At 64.4% G+C, this 27,042-nt stretch overlaps 7 protein-coding genes across 7 annotated transcripts; 4 read left to right on the top strand and 3 right to left on the bottom strand.

Moving 5' to 3' along the window:
• Positions 1-199: 199 nt before the first annotated feature.
• PFL1_01935 (uncharacterized protein) lies at positions 200-4,726 on the bottom strand (the record flags this gene model as incomplete). The annotated part of the gene is made up of 7 exons (XM_007879446.1): positions 200-429; positions 544-820; positions 924-1,196; positions 1,342-3,514; positions 3,625-3,758; positions 3,848-4,510; positions 4,622-4,726. The coding sequence occupies 7 exons, from the start codon at positions 4,724-4,726 to the stop codon at positions 200-202; spliced, it is 3,855 nt and encodes a 1,284-aa protein (XP_007877637.1).
• An 861-nt stretch (positions 4,727-5,587) lies between these two features.
• On the top strand, positions 5,588-7,314 carry PFL1_01934 (uncharacterized protein; the record flags this gene model as incomplete). Its single annotated transcript, XM_007879445.1, has 9 exons — positions 5,588-5,767; positions 5,860-5,871; positions 5,978-6,095; positions 6,188-6,259; positions 6,348-6,403; positions 6,498-6,554; positions 6,660-6,750; positions 6,834-7,143; positions 7,263-7,314. 9 exons carry the CDS (start codon positions 5,588-5,590, stop codon positions 7,312-7,314), a joined length of 948 nt encoding a protein of 315 aa, XP_007877636.1.
• A 2,231-nt stretch (positions 7,315-9,545) lies between these two features.
• Positions 9,546-12,446, top strand: PFL1_01933 (uncharacterized protein; the record flags this gene model as incomplete). The annotated part of the gene is made up of 7 exons (XM_007879444.1): positions 9,546-9,569; positions 9,688-9,949; positions 10,031-10,369; positions 10,470-10,666; positions 10,793-11,649; positions 11,750-11,851; positions 11,951-12,446. The coding sequence occupies 7 exons, from the start codon at positions 9,546-9,548 to the stop codon at positions 12,444-12,446; spliced, it is 2,277 nt and encodes a 758-aa protein (XP_007877635.1).
• Positions 12,447-13,223: 777 nt separating this feature from the next.
• Positions 13,224-15,884, bottom strand: PFL1_01932 (uncharacterized protein; the record flags this gene model as incomplete). The annotated part of the gene is made up of 1 exon (XM_007879443.1): positions 13,224-15,884. One exon carries the CDS (start codon positions 15,882-15,884, stop codon positions 13,224-13,226), a length of 2,661 nt encoding a protein of 886 aa, XP_007877634.1.
• Positions 15,885-16,824: 940 nt separating this feature from the next.
• PFL1_01931 (uncharacterized protein) lies at positions 16,825-18,391 on the top strand (the record flags this gene model as incomplete). Its single annotated transcript, XM_007879442.1, has 3 exons — positions 16,825-17,610; positions 17,986-18,111; positions 18,359-18,391. The coding sequence occupies 3 exons, from the start codon at positions 16,825-16,827 to the stop codon at positions 18,389-18,391; spliced, it is 945 nt and encodes a 314-aa protein (XP_007877633.1).
• Positions 18,392-19,015: 624 nt separating this feature from the next.
• Positions 19,016-20,975, bottom strand: PFL1_01930 (uncharacterized protein; the record flags this gene model as incomplete). The annotated part of the gene is made up of 6 exons (XM_007879441.1): positions 19,016-19,103; positions 19,213-19,282; positions 19,407-19,422; positions 19,527-19,718; positions 19,793-19,999; positions 20,088-20,975. The coding sequence occupies 6 exons, from the start codon at positions 20,973-20,975 to the stop codon at positions 19,016-19,018; spliced, it is 1,461 nt and encodes a 486-aa protein (XP_007877632.1).
• Positions 20,976-21,264: 289 nt separating this feature from the next.
• On the top strand, positions 21,265-22,835 carry PFL1_01929 (uncharacterized protein; the record flags this gene model as incomplete). The annotated part of the gene is made up of 3 exons (XM_007879440.1): positions 21,265-22,177; positions 22,259-22,573; positions 22,672-22,835. 3 exons carry the CDS (start codon positions 21,265-21,267, stop codon positions 22,833-22,835), a joined length of 1,392 nt encoding a protein of 463 aa, XP_007877631.1.
• Positions 22,836-27,042: the final 4,207 nt, after the last annotated feature.

The raw sequence follows: 27,042 nt of genomic DNA, 5'->3' as shown, positions 1-27,042 counted from the left end.
CCTAAGCGGGTCCTTCCGACTCATCACCGTCTCCTGTATCACATCGCAGCGGCATCGGGGACCAGTTCCAATTTGGAAGGATACAGAGCAAGAACCAACGAGAACCACCCGAGCCCTGTCCTACGCATGTCTTTCGGGATCTCCACAGATCGAGCAGGGCGCGCGCGCGCGAGCGACTACGATCCGCCCGTGGATGGTGCTATCCGCGGCCGCCGACGAGGACGGCATCGCCAGGCGCGACGCTGCTGCCCGGCGGCTTGATGATGGCCTTGATCGACGTGCACCCTTCGGGCGCGACGACGTCAATCTCCATCTTCATGGCTTCCAGGATGGCCACCTTCTGGCCCGCCTCGACGCGCTCGCCCGGCTTCACCAGCACCTTCCACACGTTGGCGGCCAGGCTCGATGGAATCGGGATGGCGTCGGGATCTGCGATCGCAGTCACGGTCACAGAAATGGGAGGGGAGCGCAGAGTGGACCGTCAGCGACTGGCTCCGAGAACGAAGGGACGCAGGCAACGCCACTGCCGGGGTTAAAACTCACCGTCGTCAAAGTCTTCGATCGACGCACCGCTCGAAGAAGTGCCCGACCCCGCCGCCTTCTTGGCAGCCGCCTCCTCGACCTCCTTCGTCCACTCGGCGTAAAGCCTGTCCTCCTTCTGCTTGGTCTTCTCCAGCGCCGCCTCCTGCTGCTGCCGGAACTGCTTGGCCTTGTCCGCCACCGTCTCGAGGAACGCCGACTGCTTGGCCACGTCGAACACCGTCTCGCGCACCTTCCACTTGTAGCTTCCCGCGTCAAAGTCTCGCAGCGCCTTGTCGTACTGCCCCGGATTTGGCGCATGGGATGGCGGATAGAGGGCAGCAGAGGATGACATGTCAGCCGGCCAATCCGATGCCAAATGACCCTCTGCAGCTGCAACTCACGGTGGCCTGGTCGACCTTTTCGAAGCGGATGGTGTCGAAGTTCTCAAAGAGGTAGGGCTTCCCGGGAGAGAACCCGGGCTTGTCGCCGAAGCCCGCCCAGCACGGCAGCGTCCGGCCGAGGAGCGGGTAGCCGCCGGGAGCAGTGCACGGGTAGATGGCGTAGCAGCTGCCGCCGTGGCCAAGCGCGCCTGCTGGCGTCGACAGGCGGGTTGGGTTATACTTTTGGCATCGCAGCCTCTTGCTCGGATCCAGTGGAAGCAGGATTGGCGTGCCCTAGTGGATCCGATTGCAGAGGGCAAAAGAGGAGTCTCAGCGATGTTGGCCGAGGCGCAGGCGCGCATCCTCTCAACGCAGCCTCGCCACGACGGCCGTCTTCCGGGCCGCTTCCGACGCCTGATGCCCCTATTCGCGCACTCACAAAGTAGAAGCCGACGGCCACTGCCAGCTGCGAGCATCCGACAATGGCCTCCTCGACCTCGGCGGCCGAGCTGAAGCCGTTGGCCTCGGCCAGGTACGCCTTATTGTCAGGCAAGTAGACGGCCTTGGAGCGCACCGTCTCCATGTACTTTTGCACCGAGAGCTTGATCTCTGGGTCGTCGAACGTCACGGGCAGCGTAAATTCGCGCGTGGGGATCTTGACTTCGGTGGCGCTCGGCAGCGTCTCCTCGATGCCCTTGAGGCGCTCGACCAGCGCCTTCATGCTGGTCCGGTTCGGGTCAAATTGCACCGTCAGGCTGCGCAGGTTCGGGTTGAGGTCGACGATGCCCGCCTCGTCCTTTTGCTTGATCAGTTCGCGCACCAGCAGCTCGATACGGCACCGGTGCAGGATGTCGGCCGTCATGTCGCCGTACTCGGCCAGCACAAAGCGATCGCCCGCCGAGCGGATCGTTACCTTGGGACGCAGGCCTTCCACCTCGGCCACTTCGTCGAGGATTGAGTAGGACGTGGCAAAATCGCCGCCATCGCCGTAGAGAGAGCTGCCCTCGACCTGCATCTCGAGGGAGCTGACTCTTCCCGCCTCGCCCGACTCTGCAGCCGCCTTGACGCCTTCGAGGAAGCGCTCGATCCGGTCCGACAGCTCCTTGGCCTGGTCAAATGTGACCGGCACAAAGTGCAACGAGTCGTTGGGCTTGAGCTGGCCGTCGCGCCACTCGGCGGAGATGATGGTGTTGCAAATCAGCAGACCGCCGAGGTCCGGGCCATCCTTGCCCAGGATTACGGGCACGTCTCCGTTCATGTTGATCCCGCGCGCCGAGTAGCCAAACTCGAGCACGTTGGAAGGGTGAGAGCCGCCCTCGCCGCCGTCGGAGCGAGCCCATTCGAAACGGTCGCCACCGAGGCGGATGCCGGTCCGACTCGCCTGGTGGGTCACCTTCCAGGTGGCGCCGTACAGCTTCTTGCGGTCATTGGCCGTCATAAAGGAGTCGTCGTCGAATGGACCAGTGATGCAGAGGATCTGCCAGCCACGCTCGGAGCGCGACTGGTCGAAGCTCCTTGACAGCCACAGCTTTTGTGGCAAGCTGAAGGGCGCCACCTTGCCCGATGCGGCCAACTCGCTCGAGGCCTTATCGAGGTCAAGGGTGTCACCGGCCAACAGGCCACGCCCCTGGAAGCCGCCTGCCGCGAGGGACGGGCTGGTAGACTTGGACCCCAGGTAAATGGGCACCTGCGGCAAGCCGCCGCGGATGGCAAGGTAGGCACGGCAGCCGGCCTTGTCAGCGGGCACCTTGCCGATCTTGAGGCGGGAACCTACCTGTACGACGATGCGCGAGTAGGGCGCCACCTCCTTGCCGTCCAGCGACATGTCCATCTCAGCACCGGCAAGTGCGACGATGGCCGGCGCGTGGAAAAGGAGCTCAGGCCCAGCCAGGGTGATCTCGAGCGCCTCGGCGCCGTCCTTGTTCCCGACCAGGCAGTTGGCGATGCGCAGCGAGAGCGGGTCCATGGCGCCGGCCTCGGGCACGCCGTGACCGAAGCCGCGCCTTCCCGGGTAGTCCTGGACGGTGGTGCTGATGCCGCCGCTGATGACCTCGAGGGCGCAGGGAGCGTAGCGGAAGCTCGACTTCGGCGTCAGGAACGACGTCAGCGTGTCCCCGCGCGCGAAGCTGTCCGACTCGACGATGGCCTGGAGCAGACCGAGGTTGGTCGGCGTGCCCTGGACCTTGGACGCTCGGAGCAGCGTGCGGGCGTCGTCTATGGCGGCCTCGCGGCTCTTGGCCCACACGCAGATCTTGGCCAGCAGCGGATCGTACGAAGCCGAGACGGTCGTGCCGCTCGAGACCCACCCGTCGATGCGCGCCTTGGACACCGAGTCGGCGGCGAACTCGATTACCTGGAGCAGGCCCGGAGTCGGCGCATAATCGCGGATCGGGTTCTCAGCGTATAGGCGGTGCTCGATGGCGGCGCCTTGGGGGGCGTCCTTCTGGAGCGAGAGCAGGGTCGACGAGTCGATGCCACCCTTGCCCGACAGCTCCTCGTCGGCCTGCATCAACATCAGCGCAACGAGGTCGGTGTCGTAGCAGAGCTCTGTGACGCAGTGCTCGACCTGAAGGCGCGCGTTGACCTCGAGGAAGTAGAAGCTCGCATCGGCGCTGCAGACGGCGGCGGCGTCGAGGTCAAGCAGGCGAGATCGCAGCTCCACAGGTCAGCGGACGTTGGCCCGGAGGCAGGTTCAGAACCCTCGACTTGGCAGCCTACTCACTCGTCGACGAGCATCTCCACCGTGCCGGCACCACGGTATTTTGCCAGCTTGGCCAGCGACACTGCGCATTCGGTGATTCGCTTCCGCAGCCCGGGCGTGCGCTGGACAAAGGGCGAGGGACACTCCTCGATGACCTTGTTTGCGTCGTCGTGGAGCGAGTGATGCTCAGTCGAGTCAGCGGCGGATCCCATCGTCTCGACTGCATCCGGCACATGCCTCTCACCTTCTGGTGCCTCCTCTGGATGCTGCACTCTCGCTCGCCAAAGTGGATGGCATCTCCCTGGCCGTTGCCAAAGATCTGCACCTCGACGTGGCGCGCCGAATCGACGTAACGCTCCATAAAGACGGAGGCGTCGCCGAAGAGGGCCTGGCCTCTGCTGGCAATCTTGGCATACGCGCCCTCGAGCTCGGCGCGGTCGCGACAGACCTGGAGTCCCAGGCCGCCGCCGCCCGCGGTGCTCTTGAGCATCACGGGGTATCCGATCCGCTCCGCCTCCGAGAGGGCGTCGGTAGCGTCGCGGAGCAGGTCCGATCCGGGCACGCACGGCACGCCCGCTTCCTCGGCCATCTGCCGAGCCCTATGCTTGAGGCCAAACGACTCGATGGTCTCGGCGCGCGGTCCGGCAAAGATCAGGCCGGGCTTGGACTCGACCAGAGCGGCAAACTTGGGGTTCTCCGAGAGGAAGCCGTACCCGGGCAGGATGCAGGTGGCGCCGGTCCGCTCGCAGAGGTCGACGATGGCCGCCTGGTCGAGATAGCCCTTGCCCTCCGACTCCCTACCCTCGAGCAGGAAGGCCTCGTCGGCGGCCGTGACGTGGGGCGCCCCGGCATCGTCGTGGGTGTAGATGGCCACTGTCTGCAGGCCGAGTGCCTTTGAGGTGCGGATCTGGGCCGACGCGCGGCATGTTGCGGAAAGGGTATGGCCAGAGGCAAAGGCTTGTCAGACGGCAGCCCCGAGCCCACGCTCTCGGAACGCTTCCGCAGCTCGTCTGCTCACCAGCCTGAGGGCAATCTCTCCGCGGTTGGCGATCAGCACCTTGCGGATGGCCCGCAGCGACACCTTGGGCTGGCTGCCGGTGAGGCCCGAGCTGTCGCCGGTCATTGCAGTGACGATGAAGTACGGTGTCTTTCAAGATGGTGTTGAGTCGAGTGCAGCGTCGGAGGCGTCAGTCAAGAGAGGGCCGAGTTGCAGGTCGCCGGAGAGGAGCGCGAAAGGGCAGGTGAAGATCTATCCGTACGGCCTTGTGGGGATGCCTTCCGTTGCGGTCTATGCCACCGTTCAGGCACGTATATGTAAGAGTCGAGTCGAGGAGCGTGGCCAGAAAAGTGGGAGGTCGGGCCGGGCCGAGTCGTCGGGAGAAGGGACGAGGGACGAGGGACGAGGGACGAGGGACGAGGGACGAAGTCCGAGGGAGGGGACGTCAGAGGCCGAGGGGAGCCTTCGGGTGGCCCTTGCGGCACCACGACGACAGCTGGACAAGCAACCGCAGACGGCATGAAGCACCGTACCGCGCGAGCAGCAGCAGCAGCCTCGTGGCTCGGATACCGAGCGAGATCCTCGTCATGCCCCTCGACCATACCCATCGCCACGGCAAGCCACAGGAGGCCCTCGTCACAGGCCGGTAGCAGGGCGGCGACGTAGGGACATAGCGGAGCATGCCTGCCCTCGTCAGGCGGCTTGGTACCTGTACCGACACCTTCAAGGCACCGCCCGCCTCTCAGCGGTGCAAGCGAGGCCGTCCGCGCTCGTGACCATATCGCCCACTACCCCGCTCGGCATCTCCTCCCGAATCTGTCGAGCTCCGTGTCTCCCGGAGAGCGGCAGCTGCCCGATCGCGGCCAGATGGTCACCCTACTCTTACGTCCGTCGAGCGCCGCCAGCCCTCATCGTACCGTCTGGTGACTGACGCACGCCCGTGGGTGGGTACGGCATCCGCATGCTGGCTCCGCCCCTTCCCCGCAAATGTGGAGGCATTGTGACGGCGGCAGGTCACCGACGACATCGGCGCCTCTTCTGAAGAGGCCGGCCTTCTGCCCGACCCACAGAGTTGGACCACGGAGTCTCGACGAGGCTCCTTCTGCCTCACCACCACCCCAGCACGCTACCGCCATGACAGCCAGGAGCTTGCCAAAGAAGATCGAGGTGAGTGCCCAGGCATAAGCCCTTCCCCGCTGCGTTGGGAGCGCCAGAGGCTGATACGGACGGGTGCGCTGTGAACCTGCACAACGCCTCAGATCAACGCCGATGTGAGTCCAGTCTGGCTGCGGGGAGAGCGAGGCGAGGCTCGTCCGACCAAGCTGAACGTCACGAGCTTTGCCTCTGGTCCTCATCGCGGCTGCCGCACGCCGGCAGATGGGCGAGGCGTTCGGACGCTGGAAGCTCGGCCCGGACGAGGAGATCATGAAGCACATCGATGTGGCCAACGTCGCCTGCGGCTTCCACGCATCGGACCCCGTCACCTTGCACAAGAGTGAGAAGAGAATGCGTCGAGAGCAGATCCTCAAAAGGTAGGGCCGTTGCGCTGACGCTCTGATGCATTGTACCCGACCATCGACGCACCAGCGGTCCGGCTGGCCAAGAAGCACAATGTCGCCGTCGGAGCCCATCCGGGCTTCCCGGATCTCGCCGGTTTCGGTGAGCAGCGAGGCGATGTGCGGCGTTGAGTCGATGAACAGGCTTACTGTAGCTGACACGGAGCTTGCCATCGCCTTCACCACGGCAGGCCGTCGACGGATGGAGCTCACCGAAGAGGAGGTCGCCGACATCATCACGTACCAGGTAGGCTCAACCTCGCTCGCGGTCCTGGCTCTAGCAGGATCGTAGCTGATCGGCTGCGCTGGCTTACATCTCTGCTCTTCGAACACGCACGAAGATTGGCGCCGTCAAGGCATTCTGCGACCTAGAAGGCGTGCCGCTCAACCATGTCAAGGTGAGCATGTCTCTCTCCTCGGCCTCGCTGCGAGTGGAAGCGGGGGGACTGACCGCAGCCCGGCTGCCTCTTGCGGCGCTACCACGGCGGCGATGACGACGACAGCCACACGGCGCCCTCTACTTCTATCTCAAGAACTCGCGTCCTCACTGCGTGGCGGCCTTCAGGGCGATCAAGGCGTGGGGCGTGCCTGTGTGTGAGTACGCTCCCCACGGCCGAACGATTGGACGGCCCGCCGCCGCTGACAATCGCCGTCCCTCCGAACTACTCCTCTGCCAGACGGCCTCGGCGGCACGGTGCACGAAGAGGTGGCCAAAGAGGTTGGCATCCCGTTCGTCCCCGAGCTGTTTGTCGACATCGAGTATTCGCCCGAAGGAGCGCTGATCCCGCCGGCCCAGAGCAAGGAGATCAGCCCAGAGGAGTCGGCAGAGCGCGCCCGCAAGGTGGCGCTGACGGGCACCAACTACGCCCAAGGCGGCGGCGAGGTCCACATGCCCGAGTTCGGACACGGCGACAACGGCGGACGATGCCGGCCGTTTTCGATCTGCCTGCACTCGGACCTGCCGGGGGCCGAGCAGAGCGTCGCTGCGTGAGTAGAACGGCCGAGGGCACCGGCAGCAGCGCGCTGCGCCCTAGACGGCGACCACCCAGCCCAGGAAAGAGCTCATCCGGCTGACCGCGAAGCCTGTTTTGCCCGCCTGCTCGCAGCACCCGCCGTGCCGTCGACGAGCTCAACGCCAAGCTGTTCGGGGATGTGTAGCGGATCGGCCCGATACCGGCCAAGAGCGTTGCCTGTGACGAGCTAGAAGCTAAGGTAGAGAGATCGAGCCATCGAATATGGAGGCTAGAGAGAGAGTTGGTAGACGTGAAAAAAGCTCCCGTAGCAACGTCGACGTCGATGTCAGCCATTCCGTGACGTATCTGCTCCCGCTGTGCTGGCGGGCATCGGACCTGCCGCAGCAGACGCGGCCTTCTGGCTGGCTGATCTACGCAGGCGCAGCTGTCGCCCGATCGAGTTTGACGAGGCAGGCGGCGTGGCGCTTGCCCTGTGCGCGCAGGCTTTCCCGGCTGCCACTCCGGCGGCGGCCAGCGGACAGGCTTGCCAGAGGCCAGGCCTGGCCAGTCCAGGCAAGTCGGCAGGCCCGATCCCGAGCCAACGCACGCAACGCTCGCACGCACGCACCACAGAAGGTCGGAAATTTCCATTCACCAAACACGCACGCGAGGGCCGGCCTCCCTGCCTCTCTGTCGACTCCAGCGAGCAGAGGACGAGAGGCTTGGCTGTGGTTCAGGTCAGGAAAGAGGGGAGAGAGGCGCGCGCGCGCGTGTTTGCGTGCGTGCGTGCCGAAGAGCTGGCAGCCCAGCCTGGAGGCCTGGCCTGGCACCGGTGGGTTTCCCACCAGGCGTGGCGGTAGGCGAGGAGGTGGCGGGCAGGCAGGTGGGCGGGCAGGCGCGATGCGACGACGACCGACCGACCGACAGACAGGCAGCAGGCAGGCAAAGAAGCGGGCTTTCGGCAGGCCAGCAGAGAGGTACGGTGGCAGGCGAGGCCCCGGCAGGACCCTCTCTACCTACCTGGTCCTGGCTGCAAGCGGTCGTCGGGCGGAGGTGGTTCGCGTGCATGGGTGCGTGCGTGCGTGGGCGTGAGGGTCAACGGCAGGCAGGAGGGCAGGCGGGTGGCCAACTGGCCAGCACCAGCACAAGCTACGGCGGCGTTGGGTTTGCGTAGGCGGGCGAGCCAGCCGACGAGCCAACCCCAGCCAGCCAGCCAGCCCGCCAGCCGGCCAGCCAGGCCTCGCCTGCGACGACGGCGGTCGCCCCTCAGGCCAAGCAGCAGCAGCTGGCTTTCCCGCGTCTCAGGTGAGTGGTGACTTGAGGGCCCCAAGGCCAGGCCAGGCCAGGCCAGGCCAGGCCAGGTTGCCCTCGCGCCAGCCCAGGCCAGGCTTTTGGCTGCCAACTCGAGCTGGCCAGCCAGGCCAAGCAGCAGCAGCAGCAGCAGCAGCAGCAGCAGCAGCAGCAGCAGCAGCAGCAGCGTCGACTCCAACACCACCGCCCGCGCGCCTCTCGCTCTCTCGCTCGCCTCTCCCCGCCTCGACTCGATCTCTCAGACCCTCTCTGCCATCGACCCCACCTGGTTTGGACCTCGACTTCGACACCACCACGCCCGTCCGCGTCGCCGACCCACACTCCCTCCACGCACGCATCGGCATCTTCCATCTTTCGCGCCCTCTCTTCCCTCTGCCGCTCCTGGTCGCCACCTCCGCCCTGAGGCCGCCGCTCGCTGTGTATCGAAACATCGCCGCTCCCTCGCTCAAGCTCAGCGTTCGTCGGCGCATCGTGCCCTGCTCACAGCATCGACAACACTGTTACGCCCTTTCCATCGCGCGTTCAGCTCCCCGTCGTTCCCGTTCTCGACCGTCACGCGTCCTGCAGCGAGACCGCCCCCTACATCTCGCCCGCCTATCGCCCCGCTCAGCTTGCCTCGGATCATCCGAAATCGAGCTGCTGTCGAGTCCTCGGCTCAGCGACATCTCCTGCGACCCGCCGCTCGCCAGTTCTGAGCCCTACCTCGTTCCGGAGCGACGGCACCACCTTCGTCTCCTCCTGACCCAGCTACCCACACATCACGCCGCTCGGTGGCCTGATCCCACGCCAGCGTCTACCAGCTTGCGACCTTCCGGCATATCGCCAAGAGACCACCGGACGTTGTCCCATCGCCCAGAGGTGTCGTCGTTCTGGATAACCTTCCGTCCGAAGCAACTCGGCCGACCACCAGCTACTCCTGGACACCCCCGTCACTTCCCCGTGGCGGTCTTTGCTCTCGACGTTCCTCGTCATCTCGAGAGACTCTCCGAGACGTCGCACCTGCCAGCACAGCACATCGCAGGCATCGACGTCATTCGAACGCAGCGTCAACAGCAGCGTCAACAGAAAGTCGTCGAACCACTCGCCCAAGACAGCCCGCTGCGCGGCCTGTAGAGCACAGCCAAGATGAAGGGTCTCAAAAAGGCAATGGTGAGTGGATCGTTGCCGCTGCTCCCCGAGCTGCTCGGGCCCCTGGAAAGCGGAAAGCGCTTGTCGTCGGCCGCGCTGACACGATTCTGCATCGTTGCTTGGTGCTGCCCGTCTTCAGAACCTGTCTCGGTCCAAATCCAGCGATCCGAACGGGTCCAGCAACAGGTCGAGCTCCGCGGGCGGTGGTACGGTGCCGGCCCCGCCGCCCAAGGGTGGCACGGTGCCGTCTAGTCCGGCGTACCAGGGGTCGCTCAAGGGCAAGGACTTTGGCTCGGCGCCTGCCAGCTCGGCGGCCACGCCATCGTCCAGAAGCAGCAGCATCACATCCCAGCCATCGGGACCGGCCGGCTATGCGGGCAACGCCTTTGCGAGCGGACAAGGTACGCCGGAGAAGAGGACCTCGGGCCCCGGTTTCGCACCGACCCTGGCTGACAAGACGTCGCCGGCACCCCCTGTGGTAGTCGTCTCCTCGGAGATGCCGGCCGATCCCATCCCGCATGCGGTCGCCACCTCGTCGCAACCCTCTTCGTCTGTAACCCCCTTCCACCACACCGGTTCGCCCGGCTCACCACCGCCGCCCGGAGGGGCGATGGCCTCGCTCAGCAACGCCGGCCTTGCCCCGTCTGAGCTGGCCACGCCCCCGAAAGCAGGTGCGCTCAACAGGCTGCGACAGGGAACAACAAGCACCGGGCCCAAGGACACCATCCCCATCACGTCCAAGACGCCCCCAAGGAAGCAGCGCTCCAGCCGCTTCCACGTGACGGAAAAGGTCGAGCTGGAGAAGCTGCCCAACTTCAACGGTGAGTGGTGTCCCCCACGGGCCGCGGTCCGTGCCGCCGGCCTTGCGAGCGCCGAGCTGATCGATTTCATCCCTGCACCTCCCTCGACGCCGTTCCGCAGAGGTCGTGCCGGCGGATCGGCCAGAGTTGTTTGTGCGGAAGCTGCGTCAGTGCTCGGTCGTTTTTGACTTCAACGACGCCAGCCAGGAGCTCAAGGGCAAGCAGGTCAAGGCGCAGACGCTGCACGAGATGCTCGACTACATCACCAGCAGCCGCGGTGTCATCACCGACAACATCTACCCGGAGGTTGTCTCGATGGTGAGTGTGCACGCGGCGCATCGGATCGTCGATCGCTTTCCCCACCTCGCCACACACGCGGCGTGCTGATTTGTCCTCACCTCTTCGCCTCTCCCCTGCGCCGCCGCCCCTCGACGTGGAAAACAGTTCGGATCGAATCTGTTCCGCTCGATCCCGCCGCAGGTCAACCCGACCGGCGACGCGTTTGATCCGGAGGAGGACGAGCCGGTGCTCGAGCTGGCATGGCCGCACCTCCAGATCGTCTACGAGTTCTTCCTGCGCTTTGTCGAGAGCCCGGACTTCAACACCAACTTGGCCAAGAAGTACATCGACCACCACTTTGTCCTGCAGCTGCTCGAGCTCTTTGACAGCGAGGACCCGCGCGAGCGCGACTTCCTCAAGACGACCCTCCACCGCATCTACGGCAAGTTCCTCAACCTCCGCGCCTTTATCCGCCGTTCGATCAACAATGTCTTCTTCCAGTTCATCTACGAGACCGAGAGGCACAATGGCATCGCCGAGCTGCTCGAGATCCTCGGGTCGATCATCAACGGCTTTGCGCTGCCGCTCAAGGAGGAGCACAAGACGTTCCTCACGCGCGTCCTCATACCCCTCCACAAGGTCAAGAGCCTCGCCCTCTACCACCCGCAGCTGGCCTACTGCGTCGTCCAGTTCCTCGAAAAGGACAGCTCGCTCACCGAAGAGGTGCTACTCGGCCTGCTCCGCTACTGGCCCAAGGTCAACTCACCAAAGGAGGTCATGTTCCTCAACGAGGTCGAGGAGATCCTCGACGTGATCGAGCCCGCCGAGTTTGTCAAGATCGAGGTGCCCCTCTTCCAGCAGCTGCAGCGCTGCATCAACAGCCAGCACTTCCAGGTCGCCGAGCGCGCACTCTACTTTTGGAACAACGAGTACATTGTCAACCTCATCGGGGACAATGTCCAGGTCATCCTCCCCATCGTCTTCTCGGCGCTCTACCAGAACTCCAAGAGCCACTGGAACCGGTAAGTCCGAAGGGTGACCGCGTCGCAAGGCGGCGGCGTATGCCAGTGACGCTAACGCACGTTGTGCAACCTTCGCTGCCCCTCCGACCCGCCTCGCCAGGACGATCCACGGCCTCGTCTACAACGCGCTCAAGCTCTTTATGGAGATCAACCCGGCGTTGTTTGACATGTGCACCAACGACTTCAAGCAGCAAAGACAGATGTGAGTGGATCTGTCCCAGCCGACGCGCGACGATGCGAATGGATCCAGAGCTGACGACGCTTGCATCGCACGCGCCTGCCCCTTTCGGCACATTTGCAGGGAGAGGCAAAAGCTGCGGGATCGCGACGAGGCGTGGCGGAGGTTGCGCGAGTCGGCGATCGAGAACAGCAAGGCGATCGGCGCCCCGATCCCTAAGACGCTGCAGGACGATGACGCGGCACCCGCGGGCTCGTCGACATTATCCGACACCGACTCAATTGACTCGGCGGGCGATCTCGCCGGCGGGGCGGGCAGCCTCTTTGAGGGCGTCGGCCACCGCAGCAACGGCGAGGTGTCGACGACGGATTTTGAGGACGCTGAGCAGGGTCTTGAGCAACCGGACGGCGTGCCCACCACGCCCCGGCACAACGGCGAGGACGGCCTGGACGACATGCGGCAATTTCCAGAGACGTCGCGGCAGCAGGTCGGCAAGCAGGAGAGCCCGCACGTGCGTCGCAAGAGCGTGATTCCGATGGACCCTTCAGTGCTCGCCGAGCTGGCCGGCCACAAAAGCCTCGACGGCGCCGTGGCTAACAAGCCGGCGGCAGACGCCTAGACGGCGCGTTGCCACAGGTGTTGCGCTTGCCATCCCCTCGAGGCCCCGGCTGCCTGCACGCGGTCCAAAAGCAATACCCGTCCTAGGGCGGGCGTCCGCGGAGAGATCGAACTCTGCCGGCTCGGTCGCAGCGGAGCGCCAGGCTGCGGTCGTCGTCGCGCGCTCGCCGGCCAGCGTCAGTTCTGCCGTTCGCCAGTGTCGATCGGCGGGCTGATCAGCCTTCCTGCCTCGACCCTGTCCGGCCTGATCCGCCGATGATCTTCCACCTGCATCCTTTCCTCCTTCAGTGGGACCCGCACCCATCCTGCTCTCGCCCCCGCCATTCCCCCTTTCCACGCCCCTTTTGCTGCGCTCGGTCGCCGTTCGTTTCTCCTAGACCTCATTCCTTGTGGCTAGCGTCATTGTCAATTATCACCCCTCCCCCGGTCCCCGGCTCTCCCGCTCCATCCGCCCCCCGTCTCCCTTCCTCTCCGTCCGTCCAAAGAGCCGTCCCGGTGCCCATCTCGAAAGAGTTTCCCACCCGTCCGAACCACCCGTCGCCTCCCCCGGTGCTCTGCCTGCCTAGTGCCTCCCCCCGTCTTGGCGCGGTGCCCCCGAGTTGCGGGAGGGTCCATCGAAGGGCAGCAAGACAGCCCCCGCTTGCCTTGAGGGCCAAGCACAGCGGTCTCGCCCCGCATCGCGATGCACACCACGGACGGCGAGCCAGAAGAACGCAAGGTAAGAAAGAGGGCATGCAGCTATCGCGTCGCAGACGGCAGACGCAGAAGAGTTGGTTGATTACATGGAGGCGCCATGGTAGCGACTGCACCTCTGCAGCAGATCCAGCACGACGCGGGCGCTCGCGACGTCGCCTCTCCTCTCAAAGGCCTTGACGAGGGTGCGCAGAACAATGGCCGCACCCTTGCGGTCGTCCGCCTTCTTCTTCGCTCCGCCCAGGGTGCGCTGATCGGATTTCCGCGCCGAGAAAAGGAGGCGCTCGTGGATGATGCACGTCACATCCTCGAGCTTGTCGACATCGACGACGTGGTCCCACCGCGTCAGGAGCCGGACGACCAGCCCGACCGTCTTCCAGTCCGGTCGCAGGTCGAACCGGTCGAGCAGGTTCCGAAACCGGTCGAGGAAGCGCTGCAGGCGCTGCGACCGCGTCAGCCGCTTGTGCTTCAGCCGTCGTTTGGCGTATTTCTGGCCCGCCACCGATGCACCGGCTGCGCCGCTCGACGGCGGCGGGTCCGGGGCATGTCGGTGCACAGCCACAGATGACCGGCGCAGCGACACGTCCCGCACATCGACGGCGCCTTCGAGCAGCGCGTTGAAGATGCGCGTCCGCCTTCGGTCCAGCGCCTCCCGTTGCCTCCGAATTTCGGCCCCAGTCCTGCCGTCGCCGCCGCTGTCGACTGCGGAAACGTGCGAGAGGAGCAGCCGGGCAAGCCGAAACCCGGTCGACATGTCGCCGTGTCGGATGGCGCAGCTCAACACCGCCAGCTGGCTCGGCTCGGTCAGGTCGAGAAACGTCGTCGACGAGCCGGCGGCGTGGTGCAGGTACAGCAGGTCCTCGCGGATCAGGCCGAGATTGTCGTGCAACGCGTGCGAGAGCATCCGGCTCGAGATCATGTGCGCCATCTCCGCTGCTGCTGTCGCTGTCGCATCCCCGTCGACCAGCTGTGTTGCTCGGCAGTAGTCGTCCCACAGCTCTCGGTCCTCGGATCGTGCCGGCTGCTGGTGAGAGTATGGCAATGGCGGCGGTGGGGACCCTGAAGACACCTCTTCCACGTCCTCGCCATCCCAGGCCTGCGCAAGGTAGGAAGGGGAAGATGCGATCCCCGCCGGCAGGATCGAGACCTCGCCGAAGCGCTCCATCAGCGAGTGGTACATCGGCCGGGACCGTTTCACCGGCGGTAGCATCCTGAAGATCTCGTAGGCCGTTCGAGGACCGTCGCCCTCCTGCGAACATAGCGACGAGATAATCCGGACCACGCGGCTCTCGGGCAGAAAGATTGGCGGATCCGAGTCGTCTTGGGCCCTGAGCCTGACGAGGCCGCCGGCGGTCCTCATGTCCTGCCGCAAGGCATCCATGTCTCGCTGCACACGCTGCTGCAGGGAGCGGACGAGTCGGAGCAGGTGGCTGTAGGAGCGGGCCTGGCACAGCAGCATCGTGGCGCGCTGCAGCGCCGGTTTCTTGAACTGCACGCCGGCGTCGATCCAGCCGCGCATCGACTCGCTCAGTTCCTGCAGGGCGAGCCGCGTATCGCGCTGCTCGGGCGTGCACAGGGGCGGAGGCGATGAGGAAGGTGGTAGTGGGTTGACCAAGGAGTCGATGGCGGCGGTGGTGGGATCGAGTTCGACCCGGGCTCGGACCTCGGGCTCCTCGAGACCAAAGAGCAGCTGTTCGATCAGGAAACGGGCCTGCGAGCGCTTGAGCCTGGGGTCGCTCGTTATCCACACGGCGTCTCTGAGGAGTCCTGCGACGACAAAGTAGCGAAAGCAGAGCCATACCGTCGACCTCTGCAGGTTGAGAGACAGGCTGGGCTGCATGCCATGGTCCGAAGTGCAGATGAACTCCCGGTCGCCAGCCGCAGAGCGGTAGAGGTCCCTGACGATGCCAGCGTCGACCTCCCGATCCATGCAGTCGCGAAGCACCAGGCACTGCAGCTCCTTGAGCTGGGATCGTGAGCACTCGCTAGACGAAGGGAAAGACTTGGCGATGGCGGGCAGCGATCGCTCTCCGGATCGCAGCAGAACCCGAGCTCGATCGAGGTAGCTGTTCACGATGTCGGGCGCGAGCTGGTCGGACCAGTTGGGCAGACGCTCCGCTTCCTTGGCCTTGCCCTTGCCCTTGGCCTTGCCCATGCCCTTGCCCTCATCCTGGTCGCGATCGATGAAAGCGGGTTCCGAGAGTGCCGAAGTGAAGAAGTCGGCCTTGGGCGATCGTCGCGGGGGCGATGTCGAGGACGTTGCCAGCTGCATCGGAGCTGAAGTTGGTAAGTCCTCGTCGGCATCGCCGAGACTGGGTTGCTGATACCGCGAGGGGGCCGCGAAGTATGCATCGCGAGCGTCGTAAGGGGAAGGATCGTAGGCGTCGGCGAGGAGCGCGGGTGCCGCGGAGGAGGAGCTCTTGGCCGGACCGTGGCTCTGGCAGAAGCAGCGAGATGGTCCAGCGGCTGACCTCGAGGCCCGTCCGTGGGGTGCGTGGCCCGAAGGCGGCGCTATGCGAGGGGCGGCAGCAGCCACGTTGATGCCGCCGCGGGTGTTGTGGATGCTGCTGCTGCTGCTGCTGCTGCTGCTGCTGTTGCTGATCGTGAGGCCGGGAAGAGCCAAGCGTGGCGATGCCGGCTGACCATGCTGCGCGATACGAGGGCGAGGTCCTCGACTCCGCCAATGCCTCGCTGCCGCTGCTCGTGCCGAGAGGACGAGGGGCGGAAGGGCGAGGCTGCTGGACATGCCATGCCGTGCTGTCAGTGTCGAGTGTGCTGTCACAGCCGTGCGGTGGTCGTACGAGATCGGCTGACGATGCTGGTGTGTACGCTCCGTGCAAGGTGGCTAAAGGCGAGGCACAAGGCAAGAGAAGAGTGAAGAAGCTAGCAGGGTCCGAGCGGCAAGGGCATGGCCAGGCAAGACTGGGCGGGAAGAGGGGTGCGTCGCGTTGGTCTACGTGCCGGTCGGTCGAAGGACAGCGATCGGTGGCGTGTAGGGAGATGCGAGGCAGGGTGGAACTGCGGTGGCGATGACGGTGGCCGTAGTGGTGATCTGGGACAGGGCAAGCTAAAGATGGCAGAGTTGGTTGGTCGAGTTGGTCGAGTTGGTTGGCTCGATCACGAGCGCTTCGAGGCCGGCGCCTGCCTGTCCCTGGCGTTTTCTTCTCGCCAGCAGGGGTGCAGCCCGATGCACGACAGCGAAACTAATCGGGCGATGCCCGTTTCTCCCGCGCGAGTCGATAGTTAGACGACGGACCATCGGAGCCGAGGATGCAAATTCGGAAGGCTGCCGGGTGATTGCCGCAGCACCTTTGGGCTCGACGGCAGCCCTCGGACGGAGGTGGCCGCCCCGGCGCCTGGAAGAAGATAGCTGTCCGCACCATCTGCTCCCCTCTCGCGTCTCCACATCATCCATCGATCGTCGTTCGACCTTGTGAGTATCCTGCGATCGCCCTGCCGGCGAAGGGGCACTCTGCCTGGCCATGATGGCGTTGCAGACATCCGAAAATGGGAAAGCGGCGATGGCATGCTGACCGGTCGCAACCGTCCTTCGACCGCCGCCCGTCCTCAGTAAACTTCCTTTCAATCCCAGAGGTGATAGGTAGGCCGAACTCTTCAAGCTTCCATCCCACTACATCAAACACCAACCCCAACACCACCGCCAACACCACCCACTCCCTGACAAAATGGGTATCTCCCGTGCTACCAAGGAGGCCTGGTTCTCCAGGCTCAACGAGCTGCTCGACAAGTACCCGTCGATCTTCATCGTCAACGTCGACAATGTCGCCTCGCAGCAGATGCACCAGATCCGCCAGTCGCTCCGCGGCAAGGCCGTCGTGCTGATGGGCAAGAACACCATGGTCCGCCGTGCGCTCCGCATGGTCCTCGCCGAGAGGCCCGAGTTTGAGAAGCTCATGCCCCACGTCAAGGGCAACATCGGCTTCGTCTTCACCTCGGGCGACCTCAAGGACGTCCGTGGCCAGATCCTCGACAACCGTGTCGCCGCCCCCGCCCGTGCCGGCGCCTACGCCCCCGAGGACATCTACGTCAAGGCCGGCAACACCGGCATGGAGCCCGGCAAGACGTCGTTCTTCCAGGCCCTTGGTGTCCCCACCAAGATTGCCCGTGGTACCATTGAGATTGTCGGCGACGTCAAGGTCGTCAACGCCGGCTCGCGCGTCGGCACCTCGGAGGCCACGCTGCTCAACATGCTCAACATCTCGCCCTTCACCTACGGCATGACGGTCGTCCAGATCTACGACCAGGGCCAGTGCTTCGAGTCCGACGTCCTCGACGTCAGCGAGGAGACCCTCGTCGACCGATTCGTCCTCGGCATCAAGCAGGTCGCCTGCATCTCGCTCGCCCTCAACTACCCCACCATCGCCTCCGTCATGCACTCGCTCGTCAACGGCTACAAGAACCTTATCGCCGTCTCGCTCGCCACCGACTTCGAGTTCGAGGGCTCCAAGAAGGTGAGTCGTCGTAGCTGTCCTCGTTGCCCAAGGGCGCGACACTGTTGCTGGGTCGAAGGACGGAGGATAGGATGGCGCGGTCGTAGATCAGCGACAGGAGGACGACGACGACGACGACTACGGAGGAAGAAGCGGCCAGGTGATTGCTTCACACACACTGAAAATTCGGACGGGCCGACAGGCCAAGGACCTTGACAAATCTCCGGGCACTATTGATGCTTCTTGATGATGGCCCATTGCTTGGAGGAAGGGAGGGAGGGAGGCGGTCAACCTGGTCACGAGGACCCATCGAGTCACTCGACGCAGAAGACACCCGAGCTGACCATGTCTCCTTGCCATCCCTGCCCTTGCGATCACGACGCCGACGCTACACAGGCCAAGGAGTACCTCGCCAACCCCGAGGCTTTCGCTGCCGCCGCCGCCCCCGCTGCTGCCGCTGCCGGTGGTGAGGCTGCCGCCGCCCCCGCCGCCGAGGAGAAGGCCGAGGAGGCCGAGGAGTCCGTGAGTATCGCCGGTGTCCCACGGCTGCCCGTTCCACGACCCAGCGGCCCGTTTCGGGGTCGGAGCCCAGGTCTGCAACTCGGGCACAGGGGATTTTCCCGAAGTCGGATTTTTTTTCCGAGGCCGCCCGACGCATCTGCTTCCACCTCGGCCCTCGATATCGACTCCACCATGCCCTCGCCATCGTTTACTGACCTCCTACACCTCGCCCCTCCTCTCCTCTACATCCTCCACGCCTCCTAAACAGGACGACGACATGGGCTTCGGGCTTTTCGACTGAGCATCTCGGCCGGTTGTTGCCGTATCCGCTCGCTGAGGACGCTCCTGGAGCGATCGGGGGGGAGGTCTGTGGTGTGGCGGCGCGGTCTTGGCCGTGGTCGCTGCCTGCTGACCGTGGTGGGTCGTGCACGGTGCATCGCTGTAGTGTGACGAACGCAACCCATCACCTCTGTTTCCCCTGGCACATCATGTCTGTGGTGTGCTCGTTGCTCGCTTCGACGTGGTCTGATGTCGGGCGCGCCTGATGCATGCCTCGCCCCTCTTGATCTCGTTCAGCCATTCTCACAGTCCACGGGCCGACCAAACAACAGGCTCGTACTGGAGTGCGGTTGTCTACGCTCGCTGGATCTAAGGTAGGCATACATACATGAGATGTTTGGGCGTCGGAAAGAGGACCGCGGGAGAGGCTGGCGGACAAGGTCCGACCGCGCGTCGGGCATCGAGAATGCAAGACCTGGGCTGCCACCGAACAGACTGGCACCCATGAAATACGCGGCCCACGGAAGGGCAGGCCAGGCTGAGTTGACTGCGATGCGATCGCGTCGCTCGAAGCAGGTGCTCGATGAGAGGAAAGGCGCCCATCGTCACAGTCGATCACGAACCAGCACCTCGCCGGCTATGGGCATCACGCATCACCGCCCTGGATCCGACGTCGTTTAACGTCAATCTTGCTCGCATCTCGACGGCCCTGTTCATAGGCCTGTGCGTCCTTGCTGTGGAGCTCAAAGGTTCGCAGATGGACAACGATGAAGGCGACAGTGTGAGCAGCGGGATCCGGGTGCGCACGAGCAGGGCAGAAAGAAAGATCGGGGAGGAACGCACACGTATGAGGAAGCCTGACGTTTGCGCAGCTTCAGCTTGCCGCCGTGCTGCGACTGGAGGAAGTCGTCGGCTGCGGGGGGCGGGTCAGGGGGGCCGCAGACAGGTGGACGAGGTCAGTAGTCGCAGCAGCGAGAGGGCGAGTCGAGGCCACTGGGCGAGTCGACATCGCCGGGCGACCAGCCGATGAGACGCACCGATCTTTTCCGCATTCTGCCCGTGTTCGTCAAGAGCGTTTGGCGTCGTGACGACGGCGCAAAAGATGTCAGCTGCGGCGCGAAAAGGGCAAGCCAGGTCGACGGGACACTCGTACGCACCTGTCGGAACTGGATCAGCTGGCCGGAATCCCTCCAGCTCGCCTGCTCCGCCTCTTGCTCCTGCAACCCGTCCTCCTCCTTCTTGACGCCGTAGCCTCGCCCCGGTTCGGGCTTGACCTTGACGTCCACCTCGTCGTCGCTGTCGTTGGTGAGATCGATGATGTCCCGTTCCAGCTCCTCGTCAAAGTCGGGCTGCAGCAATGGCGTGCGAGAGGGCGGGTGGTGAGTCGCATAGACACAATCGCGTCGTCGCTGCCTGCACGTACCTTGACATCGGCCTCGGACTCGAGCGGGAGGCCAGGAGAGTCATCGTACCCTCCGCCGCCATCGTCATAGTCATCTCCGTAGTCGCCCGGCGTGCCTTCGCGTTTCAGGCCGCTGCTATAGTCGGGCCGCTCCGGTTTGACGCGTCGACGAACCGGTTCGCCGGCTCCCAGACCGCCTCGCTCTTCGGAAGGGGAGCGTTTAACGGGCTGCAGACCGGTGGCCAAGCAGCGATCAGTCAAACAGTCGCTGCCTTCACTCCGCGCTGCACTGCGAGGAAATACCGCCGGCACTCACCTTGACATCGTCGACCTCGTCCGCCTCCTCGACCTTTGCCTGCCGCGACGCGGTGGGACCATCTAGCCGGTCGATGTCCCTCTGCCGTGCTGCTTTCTCCTCCTTGGTTGCCTGGCGGAGCCGCTTCTTCTCTGCCTCGATGGCAAGCTGCAGCTCCTCCTTCTTCTCCTTTCTGGCCATGTCGACGAGGCCGGCTGCGACGCCCTGGCAGTACGAGTTCTTGCCGGTGCGGCCCTTTGCGAGCCGGTTGTCGGCGGCCCAGGTGAGGACCTGGTTGTGGACCATTTCAAACGCCGTGGCCGCGGCGACGGTGTTGATGGCAAGGCCGTAGAAGGTCCAGGTGAGCCTGTGCCTGCCGACGTGCGAGGTCGAGTACGCCTTGACGGAAAAGAAGAGGTTGATGGCGATGGCGATGCGGTTGGCCCAGCTCTCGTTGCGCACCATGGCGCCGGTGGTCGAGGTGATTTCGACCTCGCTCATGCCGGCGCGGGCCTGGGCGGTTTCCTGGTCCTCGGAGGCGATGAGGTCCGCCTGGGTGAGGTTCTGGGATGCCATGAGCCGGGTGGCGAGCCGGAGCGCCTGTCGCGCCTCTGCCTCGCCGGTGCCCGGGTGCTTTGCGAGGCGCAGCGACTTCTGGATGCGCGAGAGGATGCCGGCATCGACCTTGTCCAGCTTGCTCGACGCGTCGGCATCTTCTGCAGATCCCGTGTCCTGGTCCATGGCGAGTTGCGTGATCCGGGCGACCTGGTACAGCTTGGGCCCAGCTGCGAGCCGCTTCCTCGGGTCGGACATGGTGGGATTGCCCTCGCCCTGATCGTCGTCGTCGTTGAGCGCGTCCGCGTAGTTTACGTGTTTGCGCTGCCGGCGTTGCGGATGAGTTGCCGACATGTTGCGCGGCTGGTGTGCTTTGCTATGAGATTAGCCGGGTGTCTGTGCGTTGCGGCATGTTGCGCGAGGGTTGATGTGGTGGTTGTGTTGATGTTGGTGTTGGTGTTGCGAGAAGAGGTCGGTGCTGTGTTGATGGGCGCCTCCTAAGTCCGCCCCCGCCAAAAGGCCGGTCAAAACGGCGACAAAAAAGCAGAAAAGAATGTGTGGAGGCAAACTGGCCTTCGTCTTCTCAACGTCGACAGTCGCCTCGTCTGCTTCCTCACCACTCCATACTCTGGCAGCTGACAGGATGGCCAGCGCGCCATCACCGACCCCGCCATCGGCGCACAGGCAGCGCTTTGCACGCAGGCTGCTCCTCGTACAGTACAACGCCCGCCTCCCGCCACGCTCCACCCGCTTCCGCTGGCCAGACGCCCGGACCCTGCTCGCCATCCAGCCCCACCTCTACAGCGACCTCCTCGACCCCGCCAGCTCGTCCTCGCCTCCAGTCCCCTCGCCCCAACAGCCGCCATCCGCCTCGTCGTCATTACTCGTGCATCCGAAAACAAAGACCTACCGCGCAACGCAAAAGTACGAAAAGACGTTCCTGCGCGAGCTCACGTCGCGACTGCAGGATGCCGTCGACCAGGAATCCGCTCGCCTCAAGGCGGCCGGCGGCGTAGACGAGACAGAGTACCCAGAAGTTGACGCAGCCCTCCTCGAGCGCTACGCAGAGCTCATGGCATGCGGCTCCATCGCAGGGACGCAACCGGCCACGCGAGACGGCGCATCATCGATGCTCCCGCCCGAATGCGAGCACGTCACCTACCTGTGGCAGACCCCGAGCAGAAGTCTACCTTTCGGCGATCACGATATCTGCCAAGGCGAGGACAGGTCGGCGCTGCTGCGCGGCTTTGCAGCTGTCACGGTACGAGAAGAGGGCTCGGCCATTTCAAAGGGCACCACCGGACTCAAGACGTGGGAGGCCTGCCTGAGGCTGGCAAACTACCTTCTCGTCCACCCCGAGCTCATCGCCGGACCCGACCGTCGCGTACTCGAGCTGGGCAGCGGGGCTGGCCTGCTCGGCACTGTCTGCGCAATCGAACAGAAACTCAAGAGCCGACCGGATGACAGCCCGAGCTCGTGCCGACCCACCGGCCAGACATGGCTCACGGACGTCCCCGGCCAGGTGCTCGACAGGCTCACCGAAACTATGGAAATGAGTGAGTTGCGTCGCGCGTTGCAGAGCCGTACGGCGGCTTGCCCTGCTAGCATGGTTGCTGACTACCGATTCGCACAAGTAGACGGGCTCAGCAGGCACGGGCCGTACCAGGCTTACCCGCTCGACTGGGTCAAGCTGCGAGATCAAGTTCAAGCCAGAGAAGCCGCGCTTGCTCCGGCCGACGACGACGGCGATGACATCCTCGACTTTCTCGCCAGGATCAAACCCAAACTTGTCCTCGCCGCCGACGTCGTCTACGATCCAGACCTCACAGGCCCGCTGGCAAAGACGATTCGAGTCGCTCTCGAGTCGGCGCTCGACGGCAGCGACGCCAAGGCACTGGTCGCCTCGACCATCCGCAACCCGGCCACGTACCAGACTTTCCTTGACGCTCTCGGTGAGTCGCTGGCTGTCCTCGCATCGTGCTCGATCTCCCTGCCAGCAGTCCGACTGAGCTCTTGCCGTCTCGCTCTCCGCTCTGGCTCGCTCCTGCAGTCCACGAAAACCTCATGTTTAGCGCGATACCCATTGAGCAAAAGTACATGGACCCGCCACTCGACGACGCGGAAGGGATGGAACCTGTGCCGTTCTTTCCATCTGTCCACGATCCGGCATGCGACGGGACGGTGGAGCTGCTCGAGATACGCCTGCAGCGCTGAGTCGTCGACGACTCGGCTCCGACGACAAGCGGGGTCCGTCAGAAGTCAATCGGGCCGACGTGCCATGCTGGCCCCATATCGCAAGAACGGTGGCGGCGGCAGCGGTGGTGCAGTAGCCTTGAGCTCGAGCAGCGGCACGCGCCAAGCGTTTCTAGCCCAGGCGGGATCCGCCTGCAGGCCAGCTCAAGAGCGCGCCGCGACCTGGCACGTCCAGGCGTCCGATGGGCTATATCGAACTTCACCGCACACGCAAAGTACCAGCGTCGTAGCAAGCTCGCCCCGAAAGAGTTGTCGGCACTGATTTGAGCGGCTTCAAGGCAAGCATCGGTCTTCCCGTCGATGCTGGTTTGGTGGCTCGGTGGCTTGCGATCGAACCGGGTCGGAAAGACCGGACCGACGCCGTCGTCGCGGTCGGCGGGCTGGAGGCAACGAGATCGGCAATCTGTCTTTGTCGGCTGGTCTTCTGCCGGCTCCGACGGCCGCTGAAGGGCCCCGTTCCTGATCGACGGATGAGACGTGGCTTCGGCACTCGATTCCGGTCCTACTCCGCCCTGCGATGGACTGGAGACCTCTCGTCCTACTTGGCCGTTCGCCGGTCCAAACGATAAATGCTGCAAGGTGGGCCAGGTGACGGCGTGTAGAAGGCGTTCGTGTGGACGTACCTAGCGTCGTCAGGCAATCTTGAATGTACGACCGTGGACCGGAAGCAACAGCCCGAATCCTCTGTGTCTCGCGGTTCAATCAACTACGATGGCTAGCAGGCAAGGCTAGGTTCCCGGCTACCTTCTGCCTTGTTCTCATCCCGGTCATTCGGAACCTCTTTGGCTCCGATGACCACCTCTGCTGCTTCTATCCAAAAGCAGTATAGTTACGGCCGATGGGTTCCCGGAGAGCCGGAAGATTGTTGTCTGCCTCCGGTACGACTGGTCCGACCCGCCGGCAGCAAGAAGCAGGTCGGGTGCCTACCTTTGCCTGCATCTAGGGTCGACCATGCACCGTATGTATCTCGCCGTGCACTGCAGGACGACGTCAAGGGTATGGTATGGTATGGACGCCACGAGATCGATTGTTCGACGAAAAGGCAGGGCGAGGGTGGGCAGCAGGCAGGTCGGGATAAAACGTCCGAAGACGTTCGAACGTCTCGTCACCTTCCGGGCCGAAGATATCATTTCTCCTACCGACCCCGTCCGGACCTTGGATTCGGAGCGCCCTGCGTACCGATACTCGAAGGGAGCACGTTGCGACCTCGACGACTCTTTCGGCCTCTGGTACGATTACGAGCCGGAGCCGATGTCAGAGAGATGACCGGGATAGGGGCCAAAGTGGTCCTCTTCCTTTGGCCCCGTCTACGCCTCAGAAACGGCACCCGAAGGCGTCTGATTCACCATCTTGGCCCGTGGCGCACCTACTCTGCTCGCTGTTGTCGTCTCGCACGCTCCCTCGTCGTCTAGGCTGCAAAGAGGGGCTTTAAATCCGCCGTCGCTTCGGCGTCGATGCACGGATCGACAGAGTGCCGCTTTGTCCTGCGCCTGCGCCCGCTGTACGTACAGCCAACAGAGGGCTCGCACGTCCTTTGCGACAAGATGAGGAGGAGGTCTGACCGTCGCGCCACCATCAAGAACAGCGATACGGGAGGCCCAAGGGTGCGGACGCAGCCACGATGGCTCGAGGTGGATAGCGGCCCTTGTGTGCCGCAACAGGCGTCGCGGTGGCGGAATCGAATGAGGATCTCCGGGCAGGAGGAGGGCCTGGGACGAACACGGCCCGACGCTGGCGAGCATGCGGGATGAGCAACGGTGGCATCACAGATATCACAGATGGACGTAACTAGCGTGGGGCTGGTTCGCACCGCAAAAGTCGTCTCCATCGCAAGCAACGGACGGATGCAGACACAAAAGACGAGGCCGGGTGGATGACAGCCTTGGCTGCTTTGTTGGCGATCGCCGGAAGCGCAGGGCGGGGCAGGGCGACGGCGATCTGACTCCCGCGCGCTGTGGCTTGCTCCCTTCTCCTTTCTCTCGTCGTCGGACCGACCGAGGCCGGAGGAGACATACGTACGCTTCCGCGCGCTCCTTGTGCGGCCCAGCGAGAGCATCCCGCGAGATGGCAGAGAGATGGCGGCCGACGGGTCGGATCCGAAACGGCCAGCGAGCGAGCCTCTGGCTCTGGCTCTGGCTCTGGCTCGCCGCGTGTGCCGTCGACAAACGAAATCACGCCGGCGGAGCTGCTGGTGAATCGCTCTGGCCGCGCCAGGACGGCCAGGCCAGGCCGGTGCGCGTGCCGTCCAAGGTGCATGGGAAACGATGCAGACTGACTTCAACCTGCTGCCTGGCCCCCCGCCTTTGCTGCAGGTTGTCGCCATCGACGCAGCATCAAGGCAGCAGCACGCATGAGATCGCTCCTACCTGCCTGCCTGGCGTTGGCGGTCCGGGCAGGAAGTTGGGGGACGACGACGACGACTCACGCACCGAGCGGGGACAACATACAAAGGCGGAGAGAGGCAGCGGATGTGCCGAAGGCAAGGCAAAAAGCCAGGCAGGCTTGTCAAGTTTCTGCGTCGGGCTTGCCGTTCTCTATCGACGACACGGGAGCAAAAGGCAGACGGTGCCTCCGCAACCGGACATCGCAGCGTGCTCGCACGACGTTCTCTGTCCACCTTTCGCCATCGCCATCAGAAAGTCGCCGTGGATGCTCATCGTCTGACTTGGTTCCCGGTGGCGCCGGTCGAAGGCGGAAGCAACGCTCTGCCGGCTGGTCTGCGGTCGGCATCCAACGCCGCCCGGTCCGATACGCAGGAGAGGTCAGGAGACAAGAGAGATCTGCCTGATCGCCCGTGGATCGCTTTCGTCGCGTGGTGCGGTCGAGGCCAGATGACGAGCGAGCAGACGAGCGAGCGAGCGAGCGAGCGAACCCTCGGCACGGACGGGCTGGCGACGGCGCGTGGTCACGCCTGGCCCGGCTTGACTGACCACGACGTACATACGGCGGCCGAAACCGAGGTCAAGGCGTGCCGTCGCCATCGGGGCTTCGGGAACGGCGGTTTCGTCCTTCGGCTTCTTCCGTCGATGGCTCGTCGCCGCCTGCCGGGCTGCCCCTTCGGCCGATGGCACAGAGAGGGAGGGATGCATATGCATATGGTCGCCGTCGCCGCCTAGCTGCGTTTGGCAGGTGCGCAGGGGGCTACCGGTACCGGTAGCGGAAGCACGGCGTCGAGAATGCCAGGTGTCAGATGGTTTCGAACGCGGTCGACGAGCCAGCTGGTTGCCCGCCTATCCAGCTCACTCTCTTCTTAGCCCAGCCTCTGCTTGGATGAGAGCGAGAGCGAGAACGAGAGGCTGATCGTCGACGGCCCAACACGCTTTAGCGCCGAAATGGCGGGCCGTCGATGGTGAGCTGCGGACGGCGGCCGACGCAGTCATCGTCTCTAAGCAGCCTCGCCCAGCCCAAAGGCAAGAAGATTCAATCCGGATCCAACCCTGCAAGAGCAAGGCCACAGGCGTAGCGGTACCCGTAGCGTTGACTTGCCTGTCACGATCGACGAGCACCGAGAGGAGGAACTCGGCGGAGCGCAGCCGGCGAGATGCAGCTCCCCAACTCTACCTTGCTTGCTTGCCCTAGGCAGGCGCCGCAAAACAAGGAGGCGTCCAGGGAAAGGTCCGCGCAAACTGCCGACGAGCGAGGGAAGAACGAGGCCCACGCTACGCTTTCGCCAGGGAAGTCTCAAACCAACCAGCCCGACGAGCCAGCCAGCCTCTCTTCTGTCGAGGTTGGCCGATGTGCCAGGGCCTCGCCTGCGTCGAAGAAAGCGGTTTCCGGTGCGAGGGCCGATCTTTCGGGCCGTTGCTTTGGCAGCCGGGTCCGGCCAGGCTTGCGCAGGTCTCGTGTTTTCTGAATTTAATCAACCGAAACGGCCGAATGACCGACGGGTGCGTCAGGCCGGCCAGCCCGCCCGAGCAACCAGGCAAGCAGGCTAGGGCGACGCAGGCGGGAGGGCAGGCCCTGGCCACGCTGCGTCTGGCCCGCCGCCGCTGGCCGTAGCGCGCTTTATGCCGGCCGGTGCCTGCCTGCCTGCCTGCCTGCCTGCCTGCCTGACGATGACGAGCGGCAGGCGAGGGGACGTGCGTGGGTCGACCGACGGGCGGGCGGGTGTGTGGGTGGGTGGGTGCGTGGGTGCAAGCGTGCGTCGAAGCGTGAGCTGTGCGTGCGA

Source organism: Pseudozyma flocculosa (genome assembly GCF_000417875.1).
Source record: "Pseudozyma flocculosa PF-1 unplaced genomic scaffold scaffold00005, whole genome shotgun sequence".
In the NCBI taxonomy this organism is placed as follows: Eukaryota; Fungi; Basidiomycota; class Ustilaginomycetes; order Ustilaginales; family Ustilaginaceae; genus Pseudozyma; species Pseudozyma flocculosa.
The sequence above is the reverse complement of the archived record's forward strand: the minus strand, read 5'-3'. Positions and strand labels throughout refer to the sequence as shown.